Source organism: Lampetra fluviatilis, chromosome 6 (genome assembly GCF_964198595.1).
Source record: "Lampetra fluviatilis chromosome 6, kcLamFluv1.1, whole genome shotgun sequence".
Taxonomy (NCBI): Eukaryota; Metazoa; Chordata; class Hyperoartia; order Petromyzontiformes; family Petromyzontidae; genus Lampetra; species Lampetra fluviatilis.
The window spans coordinates 6,464,161-6,489,690 of record NC_136280.1 but is presented as its reverse complement, the minus strand read 5'-3'; the positions used below and the strand labels follow the sequence as shown (position 1 = coordinate 6,489,690).

The following is a 25,530-nucleotide window of genomic DNA, read 5'->3' as shown; positions in this document are numbered from 1 at the left end:
TGTACGTGCAATTATCAGAATTTAAATTGCAGTAACACCAGGGCCTAATTTTGGCCGGGTCCGCTCCGTTCTTCTGCCTTGAAAATGTGTTAGCACCCGGCACATCACATCCAGTATACCCCTCCTTCTGGTTGTGGATATTAGTCACATGTCTACGACTCTATCAGTGAGCCGGAAATTATGCAGTGTGAAATGAATGCCTAACACTTCATATCAATGGCCATGTTTCTCCCTTCAAGCCCGTAGGATGCACCGTTAAGTGATTGTAGCTCACATTGTTAGTATTTAAGTTTTATTTATTTATGTGTTGTCACACAACTACTGTGTAGTGTACAGAAAAATATATATTACCTCAGATATTCTAAAAAGCATTTCCCCCCTAAATAACAACTTTGTGTAATCTTTAGTAATAGCATTTGCCAATGACTAATGGACATTTCTTGTTGGCATTTATTTCTGGCCCTTATGCATGCAAAGACGATAACCTCATATTGGTAGTTGCCAGGATAATGAGCAATTTAATGTTATACTTCTGGAATGGGGAAGCTATCCATGTATGAAATTATCTACGAGCAAACAGTAATAATTGGGTGTCACACGATGCTAAGGTTACACCTTAAATTAAAAGGAAACCTTCATGTTGATAAAATGCACTGTTATTCATTTAAAGTGTGCAGCGTATATGAACATTTTCTATTAAATGTTAATGAAATTAGAACAGTTTCAGCAGTGGGCCACACGTTTATTTGGTTATTTTTGTACCAAAGGTAAATGGGCCATTAAATTTAATTTCATATGATCGATAAAAAAAGACTTGATGATGTATTCCACGACCGTTGAGAAACAGACAGATCATTATTGTGCTTTATTATTCAACACTTGCAAAACAAACCCTTAAGGAGCATTTGAGCAAACACTATTTACATTTATACAGTATAAAGTAAGACCGGCTGGGAGATGCTGTAACTGAACCAAACACAGTACATTCCATTAATCTCTTTACCACCCACACCAGTGCTATTTGTAAACAAATGGCAAATTAGAATCATACAAATAACAAATAAATGTAAAAAAACCCATATGCATTTCAAATTCTTACAGCAGCACTGACTACATAAATAGCAACGATATAAATAATCAAACCATCAACACTGGCAATGGTAATGTCATCTGAAAAAAACTGCAGTGTTATGATGATGACGTGACCGACTATGTACTCACCGTTGCGGTGATAGAAGAGTCTCTGCAGCAAATTTTACAAGCAATTCCTTCTACTGTGCTGGTGAAATGCCCCGAGCTTTAATAGACGAGGGATGTAATAAAACAACACGAAGAAATACGTATGGCTGTTGATACGTTCAGGTCTGCGAGTCACGTTGTCCATTGCAGTGTGGCCCCCACACGCACAGCACTGCTCACTTAATACACCAGCTTCGTTTTCTTTTGGTTGACGGTATGGCAGCATGCCTAAAAAAAAAATCTACATTTCCAAAGCAATCATTTTCGATCCTTACTCGTACCAATGTGAAAGGTTTTCACGTTTTTGTATTTTTTTTTATAAAAAGCTCTTGCGCCTATCAAGCAGCCAAATATTTATAATCATATTTTGTTAAAATACATACTCTTATCCGATCCAAGTCCTTCAAAATACCAAACATTAAAATGTTTTTATCTATAGAGGAAAATTGTAGGTGATGCTATTGTCGTCGGCTTCGGCAACGGTGAATGTCGAAAAAGTCACCCTTTTCCGTTCGGTCGTCGGAGAGTTTAATGGGACATCGCCGTGGTATGGAATCATCTGGTCGTCTTTGTGTTTGCACGATCTGTACTCTCTGTTTTGGTAGTTAACGTCGCTGGCTTGTGAGCTGCTGCCCTCAATCTGGCTGTATCCTTGACCACTGTCCACCACACTTGCTTGCCGGTAGCCGAGCGAGAATAGCGTTTCCTTCTTGGTCGTCCTCTTGCAAGTTCCCAACGAAACCCATTCTTGGGACGTATTGACCTCTTCCTCTTGGCTCGGTTGTCTCTCTTGACACTTGCGCTTGCAAAATAATTTGGCACAGTTGATTAAGAAGAGCACAACAGCCAGGCTAAACACCCCCAACAAGGTGTACATCCCAATCTGCAAATCTGACATGCCTTTGTGCGCGGTATTGACGTGAATCTCACGCTCGTTGCTTTGATCTCCTGAATCGGGTCCGACCGTCGAAGAAAGCTTTGGTCTAGCCCCGTTCTTGTTCATCGCAGGAGTTACAGCCTCCAACTCTTCGTCTGCCGCATTTTGCCCTGTATCGAGGTCGTCTGTTGTTATTATTTGCAGCCCTCGGTGACTTCTGTCGGTGTACCCTACGGTTGTGATTTCATCAGTGTCAGTTTCCACCTCGTAATCATTATCCTGCTCACTGGGCAGCATGTCTATGGCGCTGTCGTTTTCATTTACATCTTCAGGGCTCTCCTCTATATCCTGGATGTCCCCTCCAAACCTCACTCGCACAAAGGCCTGGGACAACATCAGGGTCATTTTCCTCTTGTTTTTCTGGCAAACGCTTCGGATGTTTAACTTCACCTTTAGAAGTCGCCCATTTCCTTCACCCTCTGCGATGACCACAGGCCAAGGAGACTGCTGATCCTGGTCAATTGAAGCGATTTGCACGTCCAGCGAGTTGACGGCGAGGGTGTAGTCGTTAGGATGGTAGACGTTGAGAGGGGCCATAGTTCCATCGCTGTACTCCACCCACAGTGACAGGGCTGCTTCCTGTGCGGACGACATCCATAAACAACGTGAGATTTAAAAATGCGTCGTACAACATTTTTTTTACGATATCATTTTTGAGTAAGAAATACCGATCGAAGAGATTTGGTTGAAGTGTTTTAACTTAACTTTTTACGTGTAGGTTTATCACAACATGTTCTATTGGTGAACCTAGAAATGTGTATTTTATTTCGTGGGAATGGTAAACAAGCAACTGGTAAATCAACAGAACATGTTTGCCAAAGTATGTGTCGTATCTCATCAAATACCATGCATCGTATGATACATAAGAGACAATTGGTAAGACAGGAAGACAGGTATGATGTACTAACCATTCATTACAAAAACATGTTTTTTTACTTGTAGTATTACATAGTGAGCTGAGAAGAATAGGAACCAAAGACTAAATCATAACACAAAGTAATACGTAAAATTACAACAACCCTGAAGACCTGCCGCACAGTGACAATCCTCAAATTAGTTTTAAGAACTTTAGCTGGTCTGTTGATCATGATTGTCAGCCAGTGTTTGCAGACCGCAGCTTTATTTAATCGATTAGTTCTCCTTTTATATTCTGGAGTGTTGCTCATTAAATGTAAGCGGTGCTGGTGAAGTAAACATGCCACTGCAACTTGTGATACAAATACAATTCCATCCCGTGTGTGTGAAGTTTGTTCAGTTTGTATGACATTTAATCCATGGGAACGTGATTACACAAGGTTTTGTTTTAATGCTTTAAATCACTGCTAGTGCTTTCTCATTAGGATTACTCAAGGGCCAGACAGATTTGCATGTGTTAGATGACTCTACGTTTATCAGCAAACTATTCTACAAATGGGATACTAAAAACAATATTCGTTGACCAAATATTCTACTTATTTTACCGCTGCATATTCATTATATAATTACATATTAATACAATCAGCAGCCACGATTTGTCCACTGCTGGTTCAAGGCCTCCTCAAGGTGCTGCCATCTCTTATCCATCCACCTTCTGGTTTCATCATTGCACCTCAACAGGACTCATTTCTTTACAATTGCTGTTAATGTTGAATGTGTTGCCCTTGTCACACACCTCCAATTAGCACGGCTGGCTACGTACGGTACAAAAGAAGTTCAACATACATACATAGAGTCGAGTACATGTCTTTCAGGCATACAATTACAATTCCTTATAAGGGAAACAAATACCAATGAATAACAATTGAATGATTACCAATCTATTATATAATTACAATACCCTCCCCGCCTCAAATCACTGCACCTTAATGAATTAAATGATGACGTCACCCTGCTGTTGCTGCTCTATTTAAGACCGGGAGCAAGAGGAGAGCCTCACCATTCTGGCAAATCGCCCGATGAAGCTGGATGTAATTTCCAGCGAAACGTTGTACTCAAATTTAAATGTTGATTCATATTCTTGGTTCTTTCGGTAAAGTCACGTAGAAGCCACAACGCAAGCAGCCGTCCCTTCTACGTGACTTTACCGAAAGAACCAAGAATATGAATCCATGCAGTCACGAAAGCTTTAAATCGAAAAAAGATGTTGATTCACTCTTCAACACACCGGTGGGCTAAAGTAGTGAACTATTTGTCCTTTGTAAACGTGACACTTTTTTGCTGTTTGGCCGTGTCGGGTGGTGGAGGGTTACGACACATTTATAAATAACGCGATCTAACCCAACAACCTTTATTATGAATAATATTGGTCGCAAAAGCCTACTACGTGTTAAACTGATGTTCCCTCTCGATTTAAAGCTTTCGTGACTGCAGGGATTCATCTTCTTGGTTCTTTCGGTAAAGTCACGTAGAAGGGAATAATAATAATAATATTTCCCTTCTACGTGACTTTACCAAAAGAACCAAGAATATGATTTTCTCCCTTTGGCTGCCACTCCGTCATAAGTCTCAACCAATGGCGATCGGTCCTTTCAGTGACATGTCCTGTCTGAGCCCACGCACTCTTCTTCATCCGGTATGCTGTCATTAGCTCGTGGGAATTCCGATGTCTGTCTCTTAGTGTCGTTTCCAAGCAGGCACCTGTCCACGTTTCATTTGATACTTGTCACCTTCTATTTCATTTTCTTCATCCACATTTATGATCATATGCGATGACAGGATATATATATCACTGGTTATGAACCATCTTCTTTTTGTCACATTCGTATGTTGTTTTTCATTATTAATTCATTATTAAGTTTAGTTTTCCAACCTGCTCCCATCTGCCTCCTTATTTCATAATTTGGATTTCGGTCTGCACTCAATAACTGCCAAATGTATACATAATCTAATCTGTTTTCCAGTTGTCTTTTCCCAATATAATATAAATATATAACACCATCTGACATTAAATCATCTGCTAGCTTTATTATAAAATGTGACAGATAAAAAAAAATATATACGGCAATACGTGTGAGTGTACGGAGCCATATGCTTTTAATACACCATTATAACAGCCGTAACAGTTTAAACGGCATTTCACGAGTATGGAAGTATGTAAACCTACAAATGATTAAATAGCTCATATCAACACAGAAACTAAAGTTATTCTATCTGACTATGCCTCTTACATCTCAAATTACAGTTTGTTTCTCTTAGAGAATGTCATCTCACCAAATTGTTTCTGACTCAGCACTCAGTTGCTCGTGTGTAAACAAGGATACACAAATGAGGCCATATCCTCGACCGAGAACTCATGCATATTTTTAGCAGGATGTTTTTCTTCTTCTTCAGGGGTGGTTGCATTATATCTTGACACACCACATTTCTATCCAAGTAACCCTGCGTTGATTGCAGCCATTGTATTGTGTGAGTGTCTCCCCCTAAGTTGACTGAACCTGAAAAAAAACCCCACTGCTCCAAGCAGGAGGAAATGAATAAAGGCAGCCAAGCGTGCCGACTGCCGCTGAGCCACACACCCCTAGTGAGCTGTATCGTAAAACACGCGCGTCCTCATAGCACTCTACTGTCTGGTCCGTAAGGACTTATGATTCGGGAGTTCTTTATCTCGCCTTAAATCTCGGGAGCTTGAGTCTTATAAATATCTGAGCATAAAAAAAAGAATTACATGGTGACCCCTGCATTATATAAACCATAATCTTAAAAATACAAAATGATATCAAATTCCAGTCTTAAACAAATTCAATCATATTTGAATGAAACACTATTATATATATACCAACTAGCTTTACTACCCGGCTTCGCTCGAGACTTGGATTTTTGTCTTGGATTAATTCACGGCCGACACGGAGGGGTGGGGGGGGGGGATGCGTGACGTCAGCAGACACACTGTGACGCTACCGCATGCGGGTGACATCACAGATGTGACGTCACCGTTCACTTGCTCTGCAAAATATATCCATTATTGCGCCCCCCCCCCCCCCCCCAAATACAAAAGTCTATTTTTATACTTTTTGCATTGTGTACAGTCTGGAAACTACCCACATGCCAAATTTCAAGTTTGCAAAATGTTGGGAAGTATGCTAAACATTTTGAACAGACACACATTCACATTTCGCTTTTATACTATTGGCTTTTTTATTCCAAGTATAATTCTATTCATACTTGCTTTGAAACGACACACAATACCTTATTTTCTCACAATTGACAGTGACAACAGCTCAAATATGTACGTGGCAAACGCTAGTGACTTAAATCATCTCCAGAGAGAGAGTGTGTGTAATTATATTTATCATGCAATGCTTTAGAGTGAGATAAATGAGAAGTGCCAAGCAAACACACTGTCAAGATGAGTGAAGTACAGTATAACGACTTAATTATTCACGTTAAATAAAGATTTAAAAGTGACATATAGCGCTAATGGGAATTTAAAAGTGGAATATTGTTATTAAGCTTAGAGGGTTGAAAACGGATAGAGTGAGCAGACTCCTCTCTCTCTCTATTTTTTGGCAACCTCGTCGGGGCAAATAGAAACAGAACAATTTAAATAGAGAATTCCTTGAAGAGAGCTGTTTTTTTTTAAATAGCGATAGGGAATGATTGGTTCAATAGACATTAGGTAAAATACAAGTGTGAATTATTCAACAGCTGATGTTCGTAATCATTTGCTGACATTACATGGGTTTATTTTATGATAACTTCCTAATGCTAACATCTTTTTGACAATTCATTTATGTGCTGTGGGCAAGGGGCATTGCTCAAAACGTTTCCGATTATTATACATGTTAACTTTTTAAGGCAGTGTTATTGATGAATGTGTTGAGTTTATTTTTCTGTTCAATTGCACTCGTGCATCACTGCCAACGCAGCATCATCAAATACACTGTCGTCTGGTAATGAATTATTTTGAAAACGTTAATTTTTCCTAAAAGAGATCTATTTTAATAAGTGAAAGCGGCCTTCAATACAGAACATAGCAACTTTCTAAAGGTATATATTTTTTTGTTTAAAGGCACTAGGTGTTTTTTTTATTCGGGCTAGCATTGACTTGGTGGTTGAGAGGTTATTCCCAAAACCATAAATATGCCTCTGATAACATTTTTTCGTGCAAACCTTCTGCAGGGGACTAGCAAGCAATTTCTCCATTTTCCAATTCAATAGCACTCAATAAGTTTCAGTGTTATTTGAAAAGAAGAAATTATTAGTGCCGTTTTTTTCCGTGGAATAATATCCACAAAAGGGCCACTGATGTCAAACCTGATACGTAAAGGGACCCTTCAATAGGCATCGGAGAATACGTGTTATAATACAGCAGTTCCACTATTTGGAAGGGAGCATAGAGTACATGAGCCTTCACCAATTGGTAACCACGTATTAAGCATTTTAATCGGCCCATTTTTTAAAATATTAATTTAGATTTATGTTTCAATGAGAAAGTAACTCAGATTTTAAATATATATATGTGACAGCTGTTATTCAATTTGTAGTAATGCCACGGCCAATACATTTAACAATGCATTTCTAAATGCAGTAACGTCTATTGCAACTATCCCTTCAAAAACAATAATTGCTACTGACAATGTTATAATCCTAATTAAATAAATAGCTTGAGGTTAGACACATAAGCTGCTTAATTCAAGAACAACCTTACGTCCAAACTGTCAGATGCAAGAATGCTATTCTTAACGCCAAACATTTGAAATGGTAATTCTTCGTGGAATTGTAAGCAGGCTTCCACAATCGTTAAGGATCATAAATAATTGTATACGAGTTATTTACAATAATAACAACAACAAAAACAACAACAAAAAGTGTCTTCAGCAATTGTAATATAATTCTTATTAAATGGCAAATAGTAACGATGTCAGAAAGGTTAAAAAACTCTACTTGACACGCAATTGTATACTCCAACCTCACACGCATCAATGCATTTCGTTTTTTCCCCCTGAAAAGTGCCGCTTTTGACTCAGCAGTTTTACTCATGTTGTGTTTGTGAGCAGTCGACAAATTGTATTGCTTTTACTCCGAGCCTTCATTCCACAAAAGACCTTCAACCTCCAAGATTTTGGGAGTGAAATTGTTTATCGTATATCATGTCTACCACACAACCACTCTACTAATGGTTGAGTGTTGCCCAGCGAAAGTTATTACTCTCTTCCAATTCCAATCTTGGGTCCCAAATTCCCCATTTTTGAGGTTTTTACAAGCACTTCTTGGGAATTATTTCATCTAGGTATTATTTAGACACGACAGCTCACTGGGGAATTTTTTTGCAGTTCCCATTTTATTCCTCCGATTTAGTACATTTTCCCCGTGGTAAACTCTGAAAAACTGTAAAAAATTGATTGTTTCATTAAATTGTAATTTGAACTTGGAGGGAAATATGGGAAGTGTATGCTTAAAAGAGTATTGTACATGCATACATTTAAAAAGTGTTAATATACACAGCTAGCAAATTAGTATTCAAGAACCTCCGTCCAATTTTATTCCACATATGCATTATTATGCAATTATTATTTCCATCCTATAAACGTATGTCTAAAAAAATACAACTGTTTTATATATAAGAATAGAAGGCCAGAAAGATATCAGTTATATTATATGGCACATTTTCACTTGCATATTTTGTTTTTATGATATGCAGTTCATTTTATAACAGCCAGGTAAGGTTGCATTCCAATGGGAGACATTAATGCGGGACAATCTAAGTTAAATCCAGAGGATAATACGTTTAGATAAATATCAGTTTGACAGGTCCTTCCCAAGCCTTCGACGATACATTTACATATGATGCCTGTCATTATTTGAGTGTTAAATATTTTTTATCACTATTTGTATTGCTTCTGCATTGGTGCTTTCTATTATGCAGTCAATCATTTGGTCAGTGTGATCTACAGCTTCCAGTTTTGTATCTTCATTTTACGCCATGACCGTAACATTGCATGTACTCATAAGGAAGACACTGTAATAGCTTCGTTGAAAGCATTTAATAAGCCATTGAACCTTTTTCTTAACGATTGAATGCAACCTGTTGATCATGCGTGTACATTTTAATGATTAACTTTTGGGCAAGCTTCAACAAAATGAACACAAAATTGAACTCCTTGCAAGTTATACTCATAACACCCAAAGACAAACAAGGGCATCAAATTGCCTTTTTGCTAATTTGTAAAATGCACAGTTAAAAAAAAGATAACGTAATGGTGAATTAAACCCATTTCATATGAACCACATTTGCAATGGATGCACAGAATACTATTCAATCTGGTTTCCTATCTTGTTTATTGGGCTTGGAAACTGGTGTAGTGGTAGATTTAATTTTGGTCACAATGTTTAAATTGCTTGGGCTCTTAAACAACAGGCAGAGTAATTGCCTAACTGGGTTTTAGGATTAGGATTGTATTCCAAATACATTTAAATAGTGCTTCCTGTGCAAGGCTCATGTTTTATGAATGATGAAGCCAATCATTGCATATTAATGTCACGCGTCCTGAGCTTAAATGCATAAGCATAAATGATCACATGAAAGGCTAATAACATTTTCTTTTTTTGCATTGGATTCAGGCAGCAAATATCCCCCAAAGGAACCTCTAGCATTTGCTACGTTTGACAATTTGGATATACTCTTTTGGTCTTTCGGTAAAGTCACATAGATAGAAAAACAATAGATCACGACGTTTCGATCGCAATACAGGCAATCGTCTTCAGGTGAGAGAGAGAAAGCTACTGAAACAAGGTATTATACTGGTAGGAACCTCCTGGTTACACCAGCCCACAGGGGATTATTGTGTCCGTCTGTCCGTCGTGCAGGGAGGGGCTGGGTGGGGAGGGAGGGGATGGGGAGGGGCTGGGTGGGGAGGGTGGGGCTGGGTGGGGAGGGGAGGGTGGGGAGGGGCTGGGTGGGGAGGGTGGGGAGGGGCTAGGTGGGCAGGGTGGGGCTGGGTGAGGGGTGGGAGGGGTGGGGCTGGGTGGGGAGGGGCTGGTCACCCCGTGGTGCCCTTATAAAACTCAACGTTTAACCTACTCACGCCAGCTTGTGCCCGCCCTCACAGTCGGGCATATTTGCGGAATACACCATGCCACCGTTGACCCTGGCCATTGACCGAGCAACCCAACGTTCCTACCAGCTCCCTCCGCAGGAATGTGTTATAGGCTTGAGATGGGAGTCCCCTCAGGGTAAGAGGGCGGAGCTAGAGATGGTCTCCCTGAGGCTGTGGAAGTCGCCATTGTATTGTGAGAGATTAGATTTTTTTTCTCACCTGAAGACGATTGCTTGTGTTGCGATGGAAACGTAGTGATTTAGATTTTTGTTATTTTTTCTACGTACGTGGCTTTACCAAAAGACACAAAGAATATAAATAGAGATTAGCATGTCAATGATGCATCGGTGACAGAGCGAGTAGGACATCCAGCCTGTCAATACAAAGTCATCCAACCTAGTAATGCAACTCAGAGAGTCAGCTAACATCGGCAGGAAGGATGTAAACATCACAGCAGGTTAAGACTTTACCTGGTTAATCACGTCCTTCCAATGATTGCTTAATTTGTACCCATATTTTCGGTTGAAGTTGTGTCTGTGTTTATATATCTGGATGGCTTCATGAACGAATCTTTGATGATAGCCAGTGGGTTTGCAATTTCATGTGAGCCCACAGCGTTAAAACAATGATCAGCCACGGCCGAGGTATTGGTCCTACCATGTTTTAGATCTGCCTTGTGCTCACGAACACGGTCCGTGACATGTCGTTTAGTTTCCCCAATGTAACTACTGCCGCAGACACAGCTTAGTTTGTAGACACCGGGGTATTGCATGTCAGGGATCACATCTTTCACATATGGGATCAGATTAATAATTTTATGTACTGTGTTGACTCGAAATCATTTTGGTAACCCCTGCTATGTATGGCAAGGTGATGGTTTTTATTGGGTCCTCACATTGTTCTCTCCCCAAGGTTGGGGTGACAGCTTTGCGGATTGTGTGGTCCGAATATCCATTCATCTTGAAGGCTTGGTATACATGCTCCAGTTCACTGGCTAGGTGGTGCTGGTCGGAGATGCAACGGGTCCTATGGTATAGAGTTTTGATGAGGGAATTCTTCTGGGCTGGATGGTGGTGGGAGTCAGGTTTTAGATAGGCATCTGTGTGGTTGGCTTTTCTGTAGACAGTGTCCCAATGAATGAGCCATCTGGTCTCTTTTCGATTATGCCAACCAAATAACAAAAGCACGGAAAAAAATCCTCAAATATGTATATGCATTATTTAATTATAATTAAGATATGGTTACGCATGTTTTTGTTCATGAATTCACATTTAATTGTGTATCACAGTATCAAATGTCTAACCTGAGTCAAATTGATGAAGTAGGCTGTTATCTGTCTAAAGTGCACCAACATATAATACGTCTATAGTTTTCACAGGAGAAAATGCTCATGCAATATGCTAACACGTTCCTTCGGAGTGGGCAGGTAGGAACTTGGTTGGACAGCGCATTTGTGCACGACAGACAGACAAATAATCCCTGGTGGGCAGTGTGGAACCTATTGTTCCTACCTGTATGTATAAAAGATAACTTGACTTTAGGTAGCCAGGCAGACAGCCCCCTTAACTATCGCCCCCCCCCTCCCTTAGGCCCCTCCCCCCTTAGGCCCCTCCCCTGACCCCCTTTTGAAGTAGGCTGTTATCTGTCTAAAGTGCACCAACATATAATACGTCTATAGTTTTCACAGGAGAAAATGCTCATGCAATATGCTAAAATCCAATCAGGTATTCAAAGAGGCCCTTGTGGCAAGGAGGCCTCTACTCCATTAATGACGATCCTTCTTCCAAATGTCACAATCTCTACACAATTGGTCACACTAGCTGAATAAGTAATAAGATTGGTTAACTTGGTATGTTGCTTCCAAACACATGACCTGTTGTTTCTAAGTTGTTAGCATTTGCAGTACATAATTTATGGAACTAAAGAGCATGTCATAAAAAAGATAAAATAAAAATAATGATGAAAATTAAAGCCCTTTGTGAATCCACTGCTGAAGGAAGGCCTCTCCATGCAATGTCGGGCATGCGGCTTGCATGTTTATCCTAAGGTTGGAATCAAAATGAGGTGAATGGGTTTATAGTGCAGCGTGCTAACCATTTTGCCACTGCTTTCATCCTACTTATGAGACCAGGACAGAAATAGTTAAAGCGGTCCAGAGTTTTTCTTTTGGATATTGGGCCTGAAAAACAATTGATTCACAAGACGAAGACATTTTGTTCATGTGGAGAGCACAAATGGAGCTATTTATTTTATTACCTATAATATGCTACAATGCAAAATGTACATTTATATATATATATTTTGCATTGACTAGGAACCCATCTTGTAGATGGTGTGCTTTGCTTATAACATCTGTCAATCCAACAGTATTTAACAAGCGTGCTTTTTCTTATCAAAAAGGTTGAAACCACTCCAGAGTTTGCTTGTTTAAATTAATGCTGCTTGACAATATTGGTTTGGAAAGCCCCTAGGATATGGGACTAAAACATATGCATTTTTTTTATGTTGGGGCATGAAAAGAGGAATCTTTATTTGAAAGAGCATTGGGGTATATATTTACCTTAATTAATAATTAAGCTTCTCATTGGAAAACATACCTTTTGCCATTCCCTTTAAATATATGTGGAAAAACTAATAATTTTCACCTACCATTTTTGCCATGAAAATATAACGTTGAACTGATATTAGCAATACTCTGTCACCACGATACTTATGGAGATATTGAGATTATATGAAGAAGAGGGATTTTTTTTTCGTCAGAGGTGATGAAGTGATAAAAAAATGCCAGAAGGTGGAGAGGGAGCAGAATAAGCAAAATATTAAGGTGTGAATGAAGACTTTACAGACAAAATAAAACAATTGAGTCTGGCCAGACATATTTACTTTGAATTTGAGATGCACATAACTTGGGTCACTTTTCGCTGATGGGAGACTTGAGGTTTTGGCAAATACTGAACTGGAGAAAGTTCAAACCAATTAATTGCAAGCAGGGCCTCTCAGAAGTTCCCAGAGGCCCAGACCTGGAGGCAGAATGCCGTGTGCCCCCCCCCCCCCTTATTCATTCGCGAGTAAAACACTGTGGGGTCCTCTATTGTTGTGTGGTCTGGGGAGAATTGCCCCTCATGCCCTCTAGGCAATCCTGATGACGAGACGGCATCCAGGCAGTGATGTGTCATTCTTGACGCTGGAGATGATATTGGTCATCGTGAGGAGACTGGCTAAAGCAAACACCACAGGCGAGGAGTTTGTGTTTCCTTTGCAAGGATAAAGAGGGTGCGATTGCAAAGAAATATTTGGTTCATGAATATATACAGCACAAATGCTCTTAATATTGTCGTTACAGTCATCGTCTGTGTTTTGTTGAGACAAGTAGCATTCTCATGTAATGTTAACTCTTATATTACAAATCAATCTATAAAGCACGTTATTTTATCATTTGCAAATTATGGCAATACTTAATACATAGTAATTGGTTTTATAATTGCGCAATGGTGATCAAAACTTGCAATCATGCATATTCGTCGATGTTTAAAGTGTGCTGCTAAACTTCTTAAATGTTAAATGTGATTAATGGACAATTGGGTTTGAATGTCTCTCAGTGTGTGTGAATGGCTCTCAGTGTGCCTAATATTGCTTGACACTGGAGCTACAACACTGCCACAGAGGTATGGCTGCAATACAAATTCTCAACACCAGGAAAGTGATGTATTCTGAGAAATCGGTCCCACACATTCAACTCACACTTATTTGAAAACATTAATCATATCTTTTGTATTTTAACCAGCATAGGAATGCATGTAGAATTATATATACATACATACCACAATCAATGGCATTGCCAGTGAAATTTATGTCGTAGTCTTGTGGTCTGCTGGACAGGAACATGGTACCCTTGACAAGAACGCTATTACCTCTGAAGGTATTCACAAGGGCTTCAGATCCTTGTAATGTTTAAATAGAAGCTTCCACTATACATCTTGAATGATGTAATGAGTAATGCATTCAATTTGGGTCCACACGAGTTTCATTATATGCACTCTCCATAACAAATAGCAATACGATTAATCGAGGTTGTTTTTTCTTCTTGGTTCTTTCGGTAAAGTCACGTAGAAGGGAAGTAATAAAATAATAAAAATAAAACATAATAAAATAAAATAAATTATTTTATTTTATTATGTTTTATTTTTATTTTTATTATTGTATTACTTCCCTTCTACGTGACTTTACCGAAAGAACCAAGAAGATGAATCCCTGCAGTCACGAAAGCTTTAAATCGAGGTTGTTTTTGTTTCCCGAAAAAATAAGTTGCATTTCCCTTTATTGAATTCTGACAATTTATAGATTATTTATTAAAACTATAGATGTTTGTTGATAACATCACGATTGTATGTAGAAGTCGAATGTGTAAGCATATCTAATTAGGGCAGTGAATGTCGTGTAGCAATTAATATCATTATTAAAACTAGGCTTGACCATTTTTAGAGAAGACGACCCTGTGTGTCACAAGAAATGTAAAGCTGTGCATTTCTTCCAGAGTATATACAGTCGAACCCCTCTTAACAATCACCCCTGTTAACGACTAGTCGCTTAACGATGGGCCTCCATAGAGCCCAATGTGTAGTGTATAGAAGTGTAGTGTATAGTGTAGTGTATAGTGTAGTGTATAGTGTAGTGTAGTGCCTCCATAGAGCCAAATGTTTTCGCTTACCGACCATTCCCCTGTTAACGACGGGCTGTTGTAAGTACAGTAAATATGAATGAATACATTGATTAACCATATTTCTTTTAATATTATGTGTTTATAATGTTGTTAGTATCTTCATGTATTAATATCCATAGTTTGAATATTATAAAGTACTTTTTGGGGGTAAAAAAGTGTAACATTCGATGCTATTGGAACAAATTTAGGCTTTAACATGTATTTCCTATACTCGCTTAACGACCAAATCACTTAACGACCGGTTTTTGGAACCAATTACCGTCGTTAAGAGGGGTTCCACTGTATACCAAAAGGCTTTTCCAGAGCTCATCATGCTGAATAACATGTACGTAGCATCACTCATGGTCACATGGAGTTGTTCCGTGGTATCATTATTGCGGGATTATCAGACACTCCGAAAAGTAAGATATACCGTACCCCCAAACTGGTGCCTGGTGTCAAGAATGTTTTACAAAAAAATGTGTGTAAATGTTGTGGTTTCACGCTTCAACACACCGGTGGGCTAAAGCAGTGAACTATTTGTCTTTTGTTAACGTGACACTTTTTTACTGATTGGCCGTGTCGGGTGGTGGAGGGTTACGACACATTTCTAAATAACGCAATCTAAACCCAAAAACGTTGATCATGAAATCAAGAATGTTTTACAAATCCGGTCACACACACACACAACTGATGCACCTCCAACTTTTGCTACGGGGGGGGGGGGGGGGGAGTAGTGTGTCTTATAGTTAGGCGGAAATTGGGGGTTCTAAACAAGGGTTGCTACAATATGGCATAACTCCGGTATATCCTGCATATAATAATGTTTTTCAAAACATTATTATATCGTGATTATTGTTGGCCTTTTTTAAAAATATCCGAATAAAATATCAAGTGAAAGACAAGCTAAATAATTTAAGTTGTAAATATATAGTGATTTTTTTAATTGAATTACTGCTTTGCAAAGTATTTTTCTAAGCAATTACGATGTCAACATTTGCATAGTTCATTTAATTAATGATTTTATTCTGTGTGAATGACAGCGAACGCGTTCTAAGCCTTACAGATCATACGTTGACTGAACTGTAGTGTAATAACAGCACAAATAATACAATGCAGCACGTCGCACAATTGCTAAGTTACAGGAAACTGATATCACAATAATTATCTTAACGCAAAATTTGATATTGAATCGTATTGTATCGCATCGTAAAACAAAACAATATTCCTGAAACCAACGTGTGATCAAGATGGCAAAAGTGGACGTGCAGTTCAAGTAGAAAGCTGCGATAGTTTAGAGTGAACTAAGGTGTTGAACCTGTGAGATTGATGGCAGATTGCATTGTCCGCCGGAACATCTGCCCATGTGAAAGCAATGTTGGGAAGCCGGCCAAGCAATTCAAGGGCCGCAAATCAGACGATGCCGATAAGCCTTAGCAGTGGCAGAACAAGAAGAGTAGAACCGCCCCCCCCCACCCGAAAATGCACATACAGTGGAGGAAACGATGCAGGCATACCAGCAAGTGTTGCGGGAGGAACATGGTGATACATTTGTAATTGGCAACTATGCTCTGGAGGAGATGACCGAGTTGGAATACCATGAGGTGTGTGCACAATGGTTTCCCGAGATGATGTGATGATAATGAGGTTTACCTCCACGAGTGGAGGTGGTTGCCATGTGGGAAACATGTGTCTCCTGTCAACGTTATGTGAACAAGGATATTTTTTTACGTACTTTTTGTTCGTCCCTCATATTTACGTAAATATATTATACATGAAAACACTTGTTCCACAGACCACTCATGTAATTTAGTGCAACAGGATATGCAGTGGTAAAAACCTGTCACAATGTATTCTTGTCATGGTGCCCTTTTAAGCAAACAACATTAAACAAGTGTTTAATTATTATTTGTGCTTTTGTGATGTTGATTAGTTAAGGCTGCAGCTCAGAAGTTGTTTTTTTACACCAGGTCGGACCCACGAAGCTATATAGTTATTTTTCAGAAGCGACCTGGCCACAAATGCATGTTTCTAAATGTGGAGGGAAAAGCCGAAGGACTGGGAAAATAAATCCACGCGACCACCGGGAGAACATGCAAACTCTGAATATACAGCAGCAGGCGTCAGGGTCAGGATCGAACCCACGACCTCCTGTATACCAGGCGAGGTAGTTAACATCTCATCACTCTTTTGCTCCTAAAGAGGGCAATGGCAAGGGAATTCCATGCAATGGGGACAACAGCAGGGAAAGGTTGAGTGAGACTTGCTGGAACTGAGAACATGTAAAGGGGACTAGGTCAGGATGAGAGGGAGGGACCCGGAGACAAATCCACGCGACCATGGGGAGAGAGACATGCAAACTCCAAATATACAGGTGTCAGGGGTTGGGATCGAACCCAGGACCTCCTGCATACTAGGCAAGGTAGTTAACATCTCGCCACCGTGGCACTCCACTGCTGCTCGACTAGAAGGAGCTCTAAATAGCCCCCTCCAGAGGGTATTTAGCCTAATTCTAGATTTGAAGCTTTCGTGACTGCAAGGAATCATCTTCTTAGGTTTTTTCGGTAAAGTCACGTAGAAAGTAAAATAAAATAAAAACAAAAATCACGACGTTTCGGAGGCAACACAAGTCTCTGTCATCAGGTGGGACCGTCACAGCCAGATTAGCTGTAGCTAAGATTAGCTGTAGCTAATCTGGCTGTGACGGTCCCACCTGATGACGGAGACTTGTGTTGCCTCCGAAACGTCGTGATTTTTGTTTTTATTTTATTTTACTTTCTACGTGACTTTACCGAAAAAACCTAAGAAGATGAAGGGGGTATTTAGCCTATTCTTCCACACTAGCCAGGCATCGTGGAAGAGGAGGGAGTACCCACACTTTAGCCCACCACACGCACCATGCTGCCGTTTACCCATTAGTACTGTTGAGTGAACATGTCAGTATACCTGCGCCCTGTATAATGGGCTTGCCCAGGAATCTGTGCTAACTCCGACACTATTCAACGGGCAATAGAGCGATAACACCATGGACAATGTCCCGCAAGTTCGTGCACGTGGACCACGTGGCCGTGGCTACACAAGGCCTCGGGCCTCGGTGAGGTGGAGGCCACTCTCAACTCTGACCCCAACATTGCGGAGGAGTACTGTCAAAGTGACGATGGAGACCAAACAAATCGATTGCCTCGGCACTTCGTCTCGACAGCCACACTCGACGTGACTTTGTCGTGACAAAAAGGCGCGACATGTCCCGAGGCCAATCGACCTCGACGTGACGCTTGACCATACACTGACTTTCAATGAGCATCTGAAAGAGGTTACTGGCATAATCAAGACAAGGGTGAATATTACTAAAAATTTCGTTGTTATGGTTGTCTCAGTGCTTTGGATGCCGTGTGGGGGGGGGGGGGGGGTGGCACGTGCCTCCCCAATGATCCAATCGAAATTAGGGATTTCGATCGGATCATTGGTGTTTATTAGTAATAAATCGGCATTTTGCGACCCCCACTGCCACTGTGTAGCATATTATTACGTACCAAGGAATTTATGAGATGACAGGACAATAGTCCGAGTCCATAATTGGCAATAAGTAACGGCAAAACAGTTATAAGTGACTCAGAATTGTGCACAGTTGTGTATACAGGACACGACTTCCCTGAAGACATCACACCTTCAGTGAGCATGATGCCGATCACACAACACGGTTCGAATTCGACCCTCGATCGATGGCTGCACCATCGCCGCACGCGTGTCGAATAAAAAGCAAGGGACAAGTCCTTATTTACTAACAACTCCTATCATTTTTCATTGCTGGAGGGTTTGCCCCCCCTACCTGAAAATCCTGGCTCCGCCATTGACTGTGGCCATTGCCTGGACGAACTGAACTGCTAATGACTGCACACCAGCGATGGCAAAAAAGCACCCACTGTCGACTCATTAATACCGAACCGAACATCGTGATACGAACAATTACGGAAACTTTAAAATCCACACCATTTCCTTGGCTTCCTGTATTTTCAACTGTTGCACCACCAGATGTGCAGCATTCCGTGAACTGCGCCGATTAGATGCCGAACCAAACCTGCCAATCAATGACGATCTGAATGACATCCCGCTTCCGACAGCCAAGATCCAGAAATATATTTAGGAAACACGCACAGACTCTGCGGGATGTGAATTCCATCATCGAAATGGCATGCACCAATGCATAGGCTGCAAGCAACGTGTCCAATAAACTCCTGATCGGCAAGGCCCACCACCACACTGCCCGGCTGCCATCTTGTATGGAGACAATGGCTATTGCTAAACTGGATCCGCACAAACCACGGAAAATGCAGACAGCATTTTCTGTGTGCGACTTCCTCAAATATACATTTGAAGGTGGTGGGTGTATCTGAAATTCACCAACTGTCAAACAAAGTAATTGAATGGCTAAATCACTTGTAACTAAATCTCTAACAGTTGATCTTCATTGGCCATATGAAAGAGAGATACTAAAACTTACTCATTATTTCAACTTCCATGCCAGGTGATAGCCATCGAGCCGGAGACCTTGGGATCTATACTACGGCATCATTCAGTGATCTTATACAATACACATAATTTGAAGTAAAACAATCAAATAAATTACAGTTTGTATCAAAGATATAAAAGATGATCCTTGGCATTATTATCAAGAGTTTTTCTTCAACATGGGACTGAAGGCTAAGAAAAACTGTACATGGTTTACTAAGCTCTTGCAATGTAGTGATACCGATATTTTTGCTAAAACAATACATATTGCTTATGTACTGTCCACTTTTTTTTTGCGTTTTTGGTCTATTTTGCCAAATCATGTTAGCAAATAAAACATATTAAAGTAAAATGGTAAAGTGCATCTCTATTGCAAATTATTTCAGGCCCTGTACCTCACCCACATATACTGTGTTATTGAAGAGCATCGCCAATAATGGAGCAGATGGTGCTTGGGTAAATCCCTTAATTAGGATGGCCTGAGGCCAGTGTGAAGCATTCCATATGCCCCCTGACCTAAGGTTTCATGGGGCGGTCATGTATATGGTATGGTATACAGTTTACGTTGGTTGAAAACAACACGAAAAAATAAAGTGAAGCACTATATTAGTGTTACACAATATATAGTATAATTCAAACTTTTCAATTTATTTGGTTGCATATATCATACTCCAAGGTATATAATAAAAATAAGTGCGTGTTATTTTATGCTAATTAAATTACACTCTAACTATAATGGCAGCAACATTGTAAACAAACCATCAGTAAGATGGCCCTACCTTGTTTAGTCCATAATAATGGCGATGATTCACAGTGCACTGAAAAGTACGTAGATAAATGTATTTTTTTCTTATGCTGGGTCTGCATTGGTATGCATTACTACCATCCATGTGTTAGCGCAAAGCCAACTTCTTAAGCAGCTGGTCCAAGATCCATACTGCTCCAGATGGTCTCCACGCTGCCTTTAAATTATAAGCAATTCAGCTGCCACTGCAATAATTTAGCACTCCTTCCAGCCAGCACCAGGGCCTTGGCACTATTCTTGTGCCGGAGAATAATAATTAATTAGGCAGAGAAAAAACACCCACAATGGCAAGACTTTCCAAGCTTGTCTCCTCAAAGCACTTACAAAGTCTTCACTGAATATATATAAATTAAGTAATTTCCCTATCATGATTAATGCAAAATTATGAATAGGAAACTATGTTGGTTGACCCATACAGTATCTTCCTAAAAACAATATACAATTTTGGCTGCAAGCAATGAAAATTGGCCAAATAAATAAATAAATTGCTAATTGTTCCTACATCGTTTTAGCATAATGGATGTAAATATGTATTTTCTCATTGTCAGTGTAGTTATTCAAAGGATGAAACATTTAAATGTCTTGATATCCAATAATGTAAATATATTGCAGTGGTGAATACAGAAGTGGCATTATGAGCTGGTAACAACAGTATTTTTACTTTAATCGGTGATGAAACACTGTTTTTATCAATAATCATACCACATTTTGCCAGAGGTAGTTATTAGGTCCGCATTTATCACTCACATAAAATCTCATAAAATGAAGCATCGTGTCTCCAAAGTGAATCGTTGACTTAAAAGAAAGTAAGTTCGCGGTTAAAGAACCTGACAAACACGGGGGACCACTGTTTCATTAGTGTTTGTGTGAAAGAAATATCCTGCCACGGCACTAACTCTAGTTTTTTTTGCTCAATCTAGTGAGGCACCTGGGATTATAGCCAGCAATAAAGTGGAGAGATACATGCCCTCCACAGGCCTCTGCTTCAAACACGCATGCTCCTGGCCATAAGCATACATTCTGGAAACATCCTTTTTATTGACACTTATTAAGGATTGTTATGCTTAGAGCCGAATTTTTTTCATGCATGACCAACACAAGTTTTATATGCCTCATGAAATCTTAATGTTCAATTGTGTTCTTCCCAGATTGACCTTTTTCAATCTATTGAGGCACAATTATGCTTTCAGAACATGGTTAATTGCTCGCTTAATAGTAAAACAGTTGCTTAGTCCCATGCATGTTTGATGTCTACAAATGTGTGTAGAAAACGTAACACTTGAATAAACAATGCCACGCAGCTAGCCGTGGTATGAATAACGAGCGTTTACCATTTTAAACAAGGGTGTTATGCTTGTATTTAATTTCGATTGCCTTAGATTCAATATTATTAACATTGGTGTCGTCTCATCAACACAATGTATTTTAAATACTTTACTAAGATAGATATGGTAAATTGATTTCAAGAGCCACTCGTTAGGCAGATTTATGAGGGTAATTGTTTGACCTTAACTAACTTTCCTTTAATTTGCAAGCTTGTGTTTGGGTATTCATTGCACTTGATAGCAGAGGTACTTTCATCTTCTTGGTTCTTTCGGTAAAGTCACGTAGAATTGAAATAAGAAATTAATAAAAATAAAACTTAATAAAATAATTCTCACGACGTTTCGGCCACAACGCAAGTAGCCGTCCTCAGGTGGAGAACAGGTCTGTCGAGGAGACAGAGTCTGAAGACAAAGTCTGATTCAAAACGTCGTGAGAATTATTTTATTATGTTTTAGTTTTATTATTTTATTATTTCAATTCTATGTGACTTTACCGAAAGAACCAAGAAGATGAATCCCTGCAGACACGAAAGCTTTAAATCGAGAGGTACTTTCGTCAGCAATGCTGTGAGCAAGCAATCACAGGGCAGCAGCTGTGGTAACTACTGTGCTGTAGTGACTAATCCCATATCTGCATTTCCCATAAATATGCTAAATTCCTCTTGATATGCAAATTCCTTTGTCAAGGCGCCCTTCCCCCTCCAAACCAGCTTAAATATACGCTGCCAAGCTTGGTGGTGTTCATTCAGACGCTGTCTTTCCGACAGACCTGTTCTTCACCTGAGGACGGCTGCTTGCGTTGTGGCCGAAACGTCGTGAGAATTATTTTATAATGTTTTATTTTTATTATTTTATTATTTCCCTTCTACGTGACTTTACCGAAAGAACCAAGAAGAGGGCAGCAGCTTATGCCCCCTCGCTTCCTTTGGCCCGGACACCCGAAGCCTCTCACCTGCTTGAGCGAGTGCAGGCCGTGCTGTGCGGTGGTGCTGGCGACGATGACGCCCGGCTCGCTGCTGCTGGGCCGCAGCGACAGGGAGAGGCCCGAGAGCAGCGTCACGTGCAGCCCGCTCACGGAGACCTTCTCCTCGCTCACCGTCACCGCGCGCTCCCCCAGCACCCCGCCAGACACAGGTGAGATAACCTGTGAAGCAAGTAGGCGAGAGTGATTGTGGGAAGTTTGTGGGGTTTTTTCTTCTTCTTTTATTATTGTTGTTGTTGTTGTTGCGTGTGTCGTATCAAATCGAATTATCAGTACATTTAATGTTTGCATTATGTGTATAGCACAAGGCTATCACGAAGGTGCAATGTTTCACAGGTAGGTATAGTCTGCAGTAGTTTGACAGTATGGGACGATGTTCCTGTGTGGCATTACCCAATTAGGTATTTTTCAAGTCATTTTTAAATATCGAAAATTTGGACCCTCGTGCTGGCTGGACATGTTATATTTTTAGTGTCACGTGATCTTTAGCGTCTATTGTGAAATAGATCGCACATTTGCTTGGTTTGTATGCCAGGGCTCAAACTACAAATCTCTGAAGCTAAAGGTAAATAATACACTACCCCTTGGCCATGTCTATACAATAATTTATATGTCAACCATTACGACTGACCGAGCGACTGATTTACATTTCATTAAACTGAAAAAAATTAGCGAACGGATTTTAATTGGGTTTACCTATAGGACAGAAACAGCCTAAAGGTTTAAATTGCTTAAAATTTCATTATCAACACTTTAAAAATAAAAAATAAATTTAAATGTCACTGATTTGCCCAGAGCCCCTCCATTGACAGCTGATGAACTTTTAATGGAAAGCTATTGCCTGTAACACAAGGTACAGTAACTCAACAGAATTTATTCTATAACAAAAACTCTGCTTATGGGACTTAGAAAGTTCAAAGTGAACCAGTGTGTATCCACTCAAACTAATATTCCTCGAAGGCCCATGGACCAATATGAATAAATGTAAATTTCTTCTGTTTTTGATGGTGAAATAGACTTTTACCTGTTTTATGTAAAGGTCAGTCAGTTAGATCTTAACAATTTAAGAATTAAAAATTGGTGTTTGACCTTTGAACAGATGCAAGGATTTTCCTAAAAGATACGATATGCAACTTAGAAGTAAAAAATATAACAAGAAAGTGCTGTAGATGAAGCCGAGAGGAGGCATGTGTGTGAGATGATGACATATACAGTAACTAAAGAAGGCAATGGAGTTGGTTCCAAAAGATCAGGAACCAAGGGGAAGACTTTAAACCAGATAGTGGGGCACTGCCATTTCTTGGTTGTGCTTATTGTGCAACATCTGAGGGATATAGAAAAAAGGCAGAAAGTGATGGCAGGGTCTGGTGGCATCAGCCAAATTGGCCTTAAAGACCTCGCAATCTTGACCCTAACCTTGCCCATGACCCAAGTCCCGCATACATGAAAATGCATTGTAAATTATTAAGACTAATACGGGTTGGTGTTCTTCCTGTGTGGATATTCTCATCCTCTGATTTGTAAAACAATGAATCGAAACGATATCTCACCGAGGTCTAAACTAATTGATTGGTTCTGGACTCCTCTTAAAACACAATATGCGTAATCACCACCATATCTAATGTTCTTAAGACAAGGGTTGTGACTGGAATATGAGTCAGATAAAAAAAAGGAGGGACATATTGTGCTAAGATTTCAAACATATGTAAATCAAAGCTAAATTTATGTGACTTACACTGATAGGTATCCTGTATGGTAGCATACGAATATATTTGTACAATATTACTCATGCTGTTTTCCTTCATGTTAGTTGTTGCTCTGCATCTACATTAGCCATACGAATAAATAATATAATAATATAATTTATGTGAAAGATTTCACCCTAACTAGAATTTATGTAAACTTAATTAAAGGTACGTAACATTTAATATATATTTCTCCTTAACGCCTAATATTTTATATATATATATTTGTGTAGTGGGCTACAATGCAGTGTGTGTAAATGAATGACACCTACATTTCTTATTTGAGGTGTTATACGTTTCAAGGAACATTTTCTCCATACATTAATTGTCAATAAAACGGTTGTTTCCACAACAGTAACATCTTCATCTTCCATAATATGGTATTCTTAAAAAATCTTCATCTTCTACAATAGCATTCCTGACATTGACATGTGTACAGGCACGCGGTTGATAATGTGGCTTCACTTTTGAAAATGCAGCGCAAACCTTAAGGTTGGTGGTTCCAGTTTCTTGCCCAATCACGACTGTTCCACCGCGGAGGTGAACGACCTTCGTATCTTCAGCCTCTATTTGCCTCTTTACCAGTTCGGTCACATCCATGAACCACTCTGGTCCGAGTAACGTTGTGATCTGATCCGTTCCATTGTGGCCGCTGGCGCATAGCTGTGTCCAAACGTGCAGCAAGGCATGCTGGACCTGCAGGGTGCAGCCTTTTATTTTCAATTCACTGTCTTCGTTCCCTTTACCTTCCCTAAGGAGAGAGAGAGAGAGAGTTTTTTGAGAAATAGATAAAGTACAATACACGAGTGTGTTTTCACAAGATATATATTTTACATCTCACGCAACCTTGTTAAATGCTGCCTTACATGTCGACTATCAATTTATTCCGTTTTCGTTACAGAATCGTTGATCACATGTTCATGAAAGTGATAACTCATTAAAAATGTGTTATTATACAATTGGGTAGTAAAATTTGGTCTTATAATCTTAAAAATAACTTTCGCACGTTTTCTGTGTTCTTTGGTTATATTACTAAAACCGTAATATGTTATATTAGATATAGTCTTGCCATCTGTGGAATAAAACCATGTTATGAATTGTAAAAAATAATTTCACTAACATAATGTCCGTTGAAATAAAATGTACAAACTTGAAGCATGGTAAGAATCGTCACACTACTGTTGTTCATTAAAACTGTCTTGTTAATACCGCAACTTTGAATTGAAACATACCTTTACAAAAATAATAAATACTTATTCTTACATCAATGAGAC

General features: G+C 39.6%; 1 protein-coding gene across 1 annotated transcript in view; it reads right to left on the bottom strand.

The window, feature by feature from the left end:
• Window positions 1-1,584: 1,584 nt before the first annotated feature.
• The window catches only part of LOC144933091 (transmembrane protein 132E-like), a 143,966-nt gene continuing 120,020 nt past the window's right edge, over window positions 1,585-25,530 (bottom strand). Inside the window, exons 7-9 of the mRNA XM_078857608.1 lie at window positions 24,743-25,007; window positions 22,482-22,673; window positions 1,585-2,755 (exon numbers count right to left, since the gene is read on the bottom strand). Coding sequence (XP_078713734.1) covers window positions 1,673-2,755; window positions 22,482-22,673; window positions 24,743-25,007 — 1,540 coding nt within the window. The 3' untranslated portion in view covers window positions 1,585-1,672. The remainder of the gene's footprint in view (window positions 2,756-22,481; window positions 22,674-24,742; window positions 25,008-25,530) is intronic.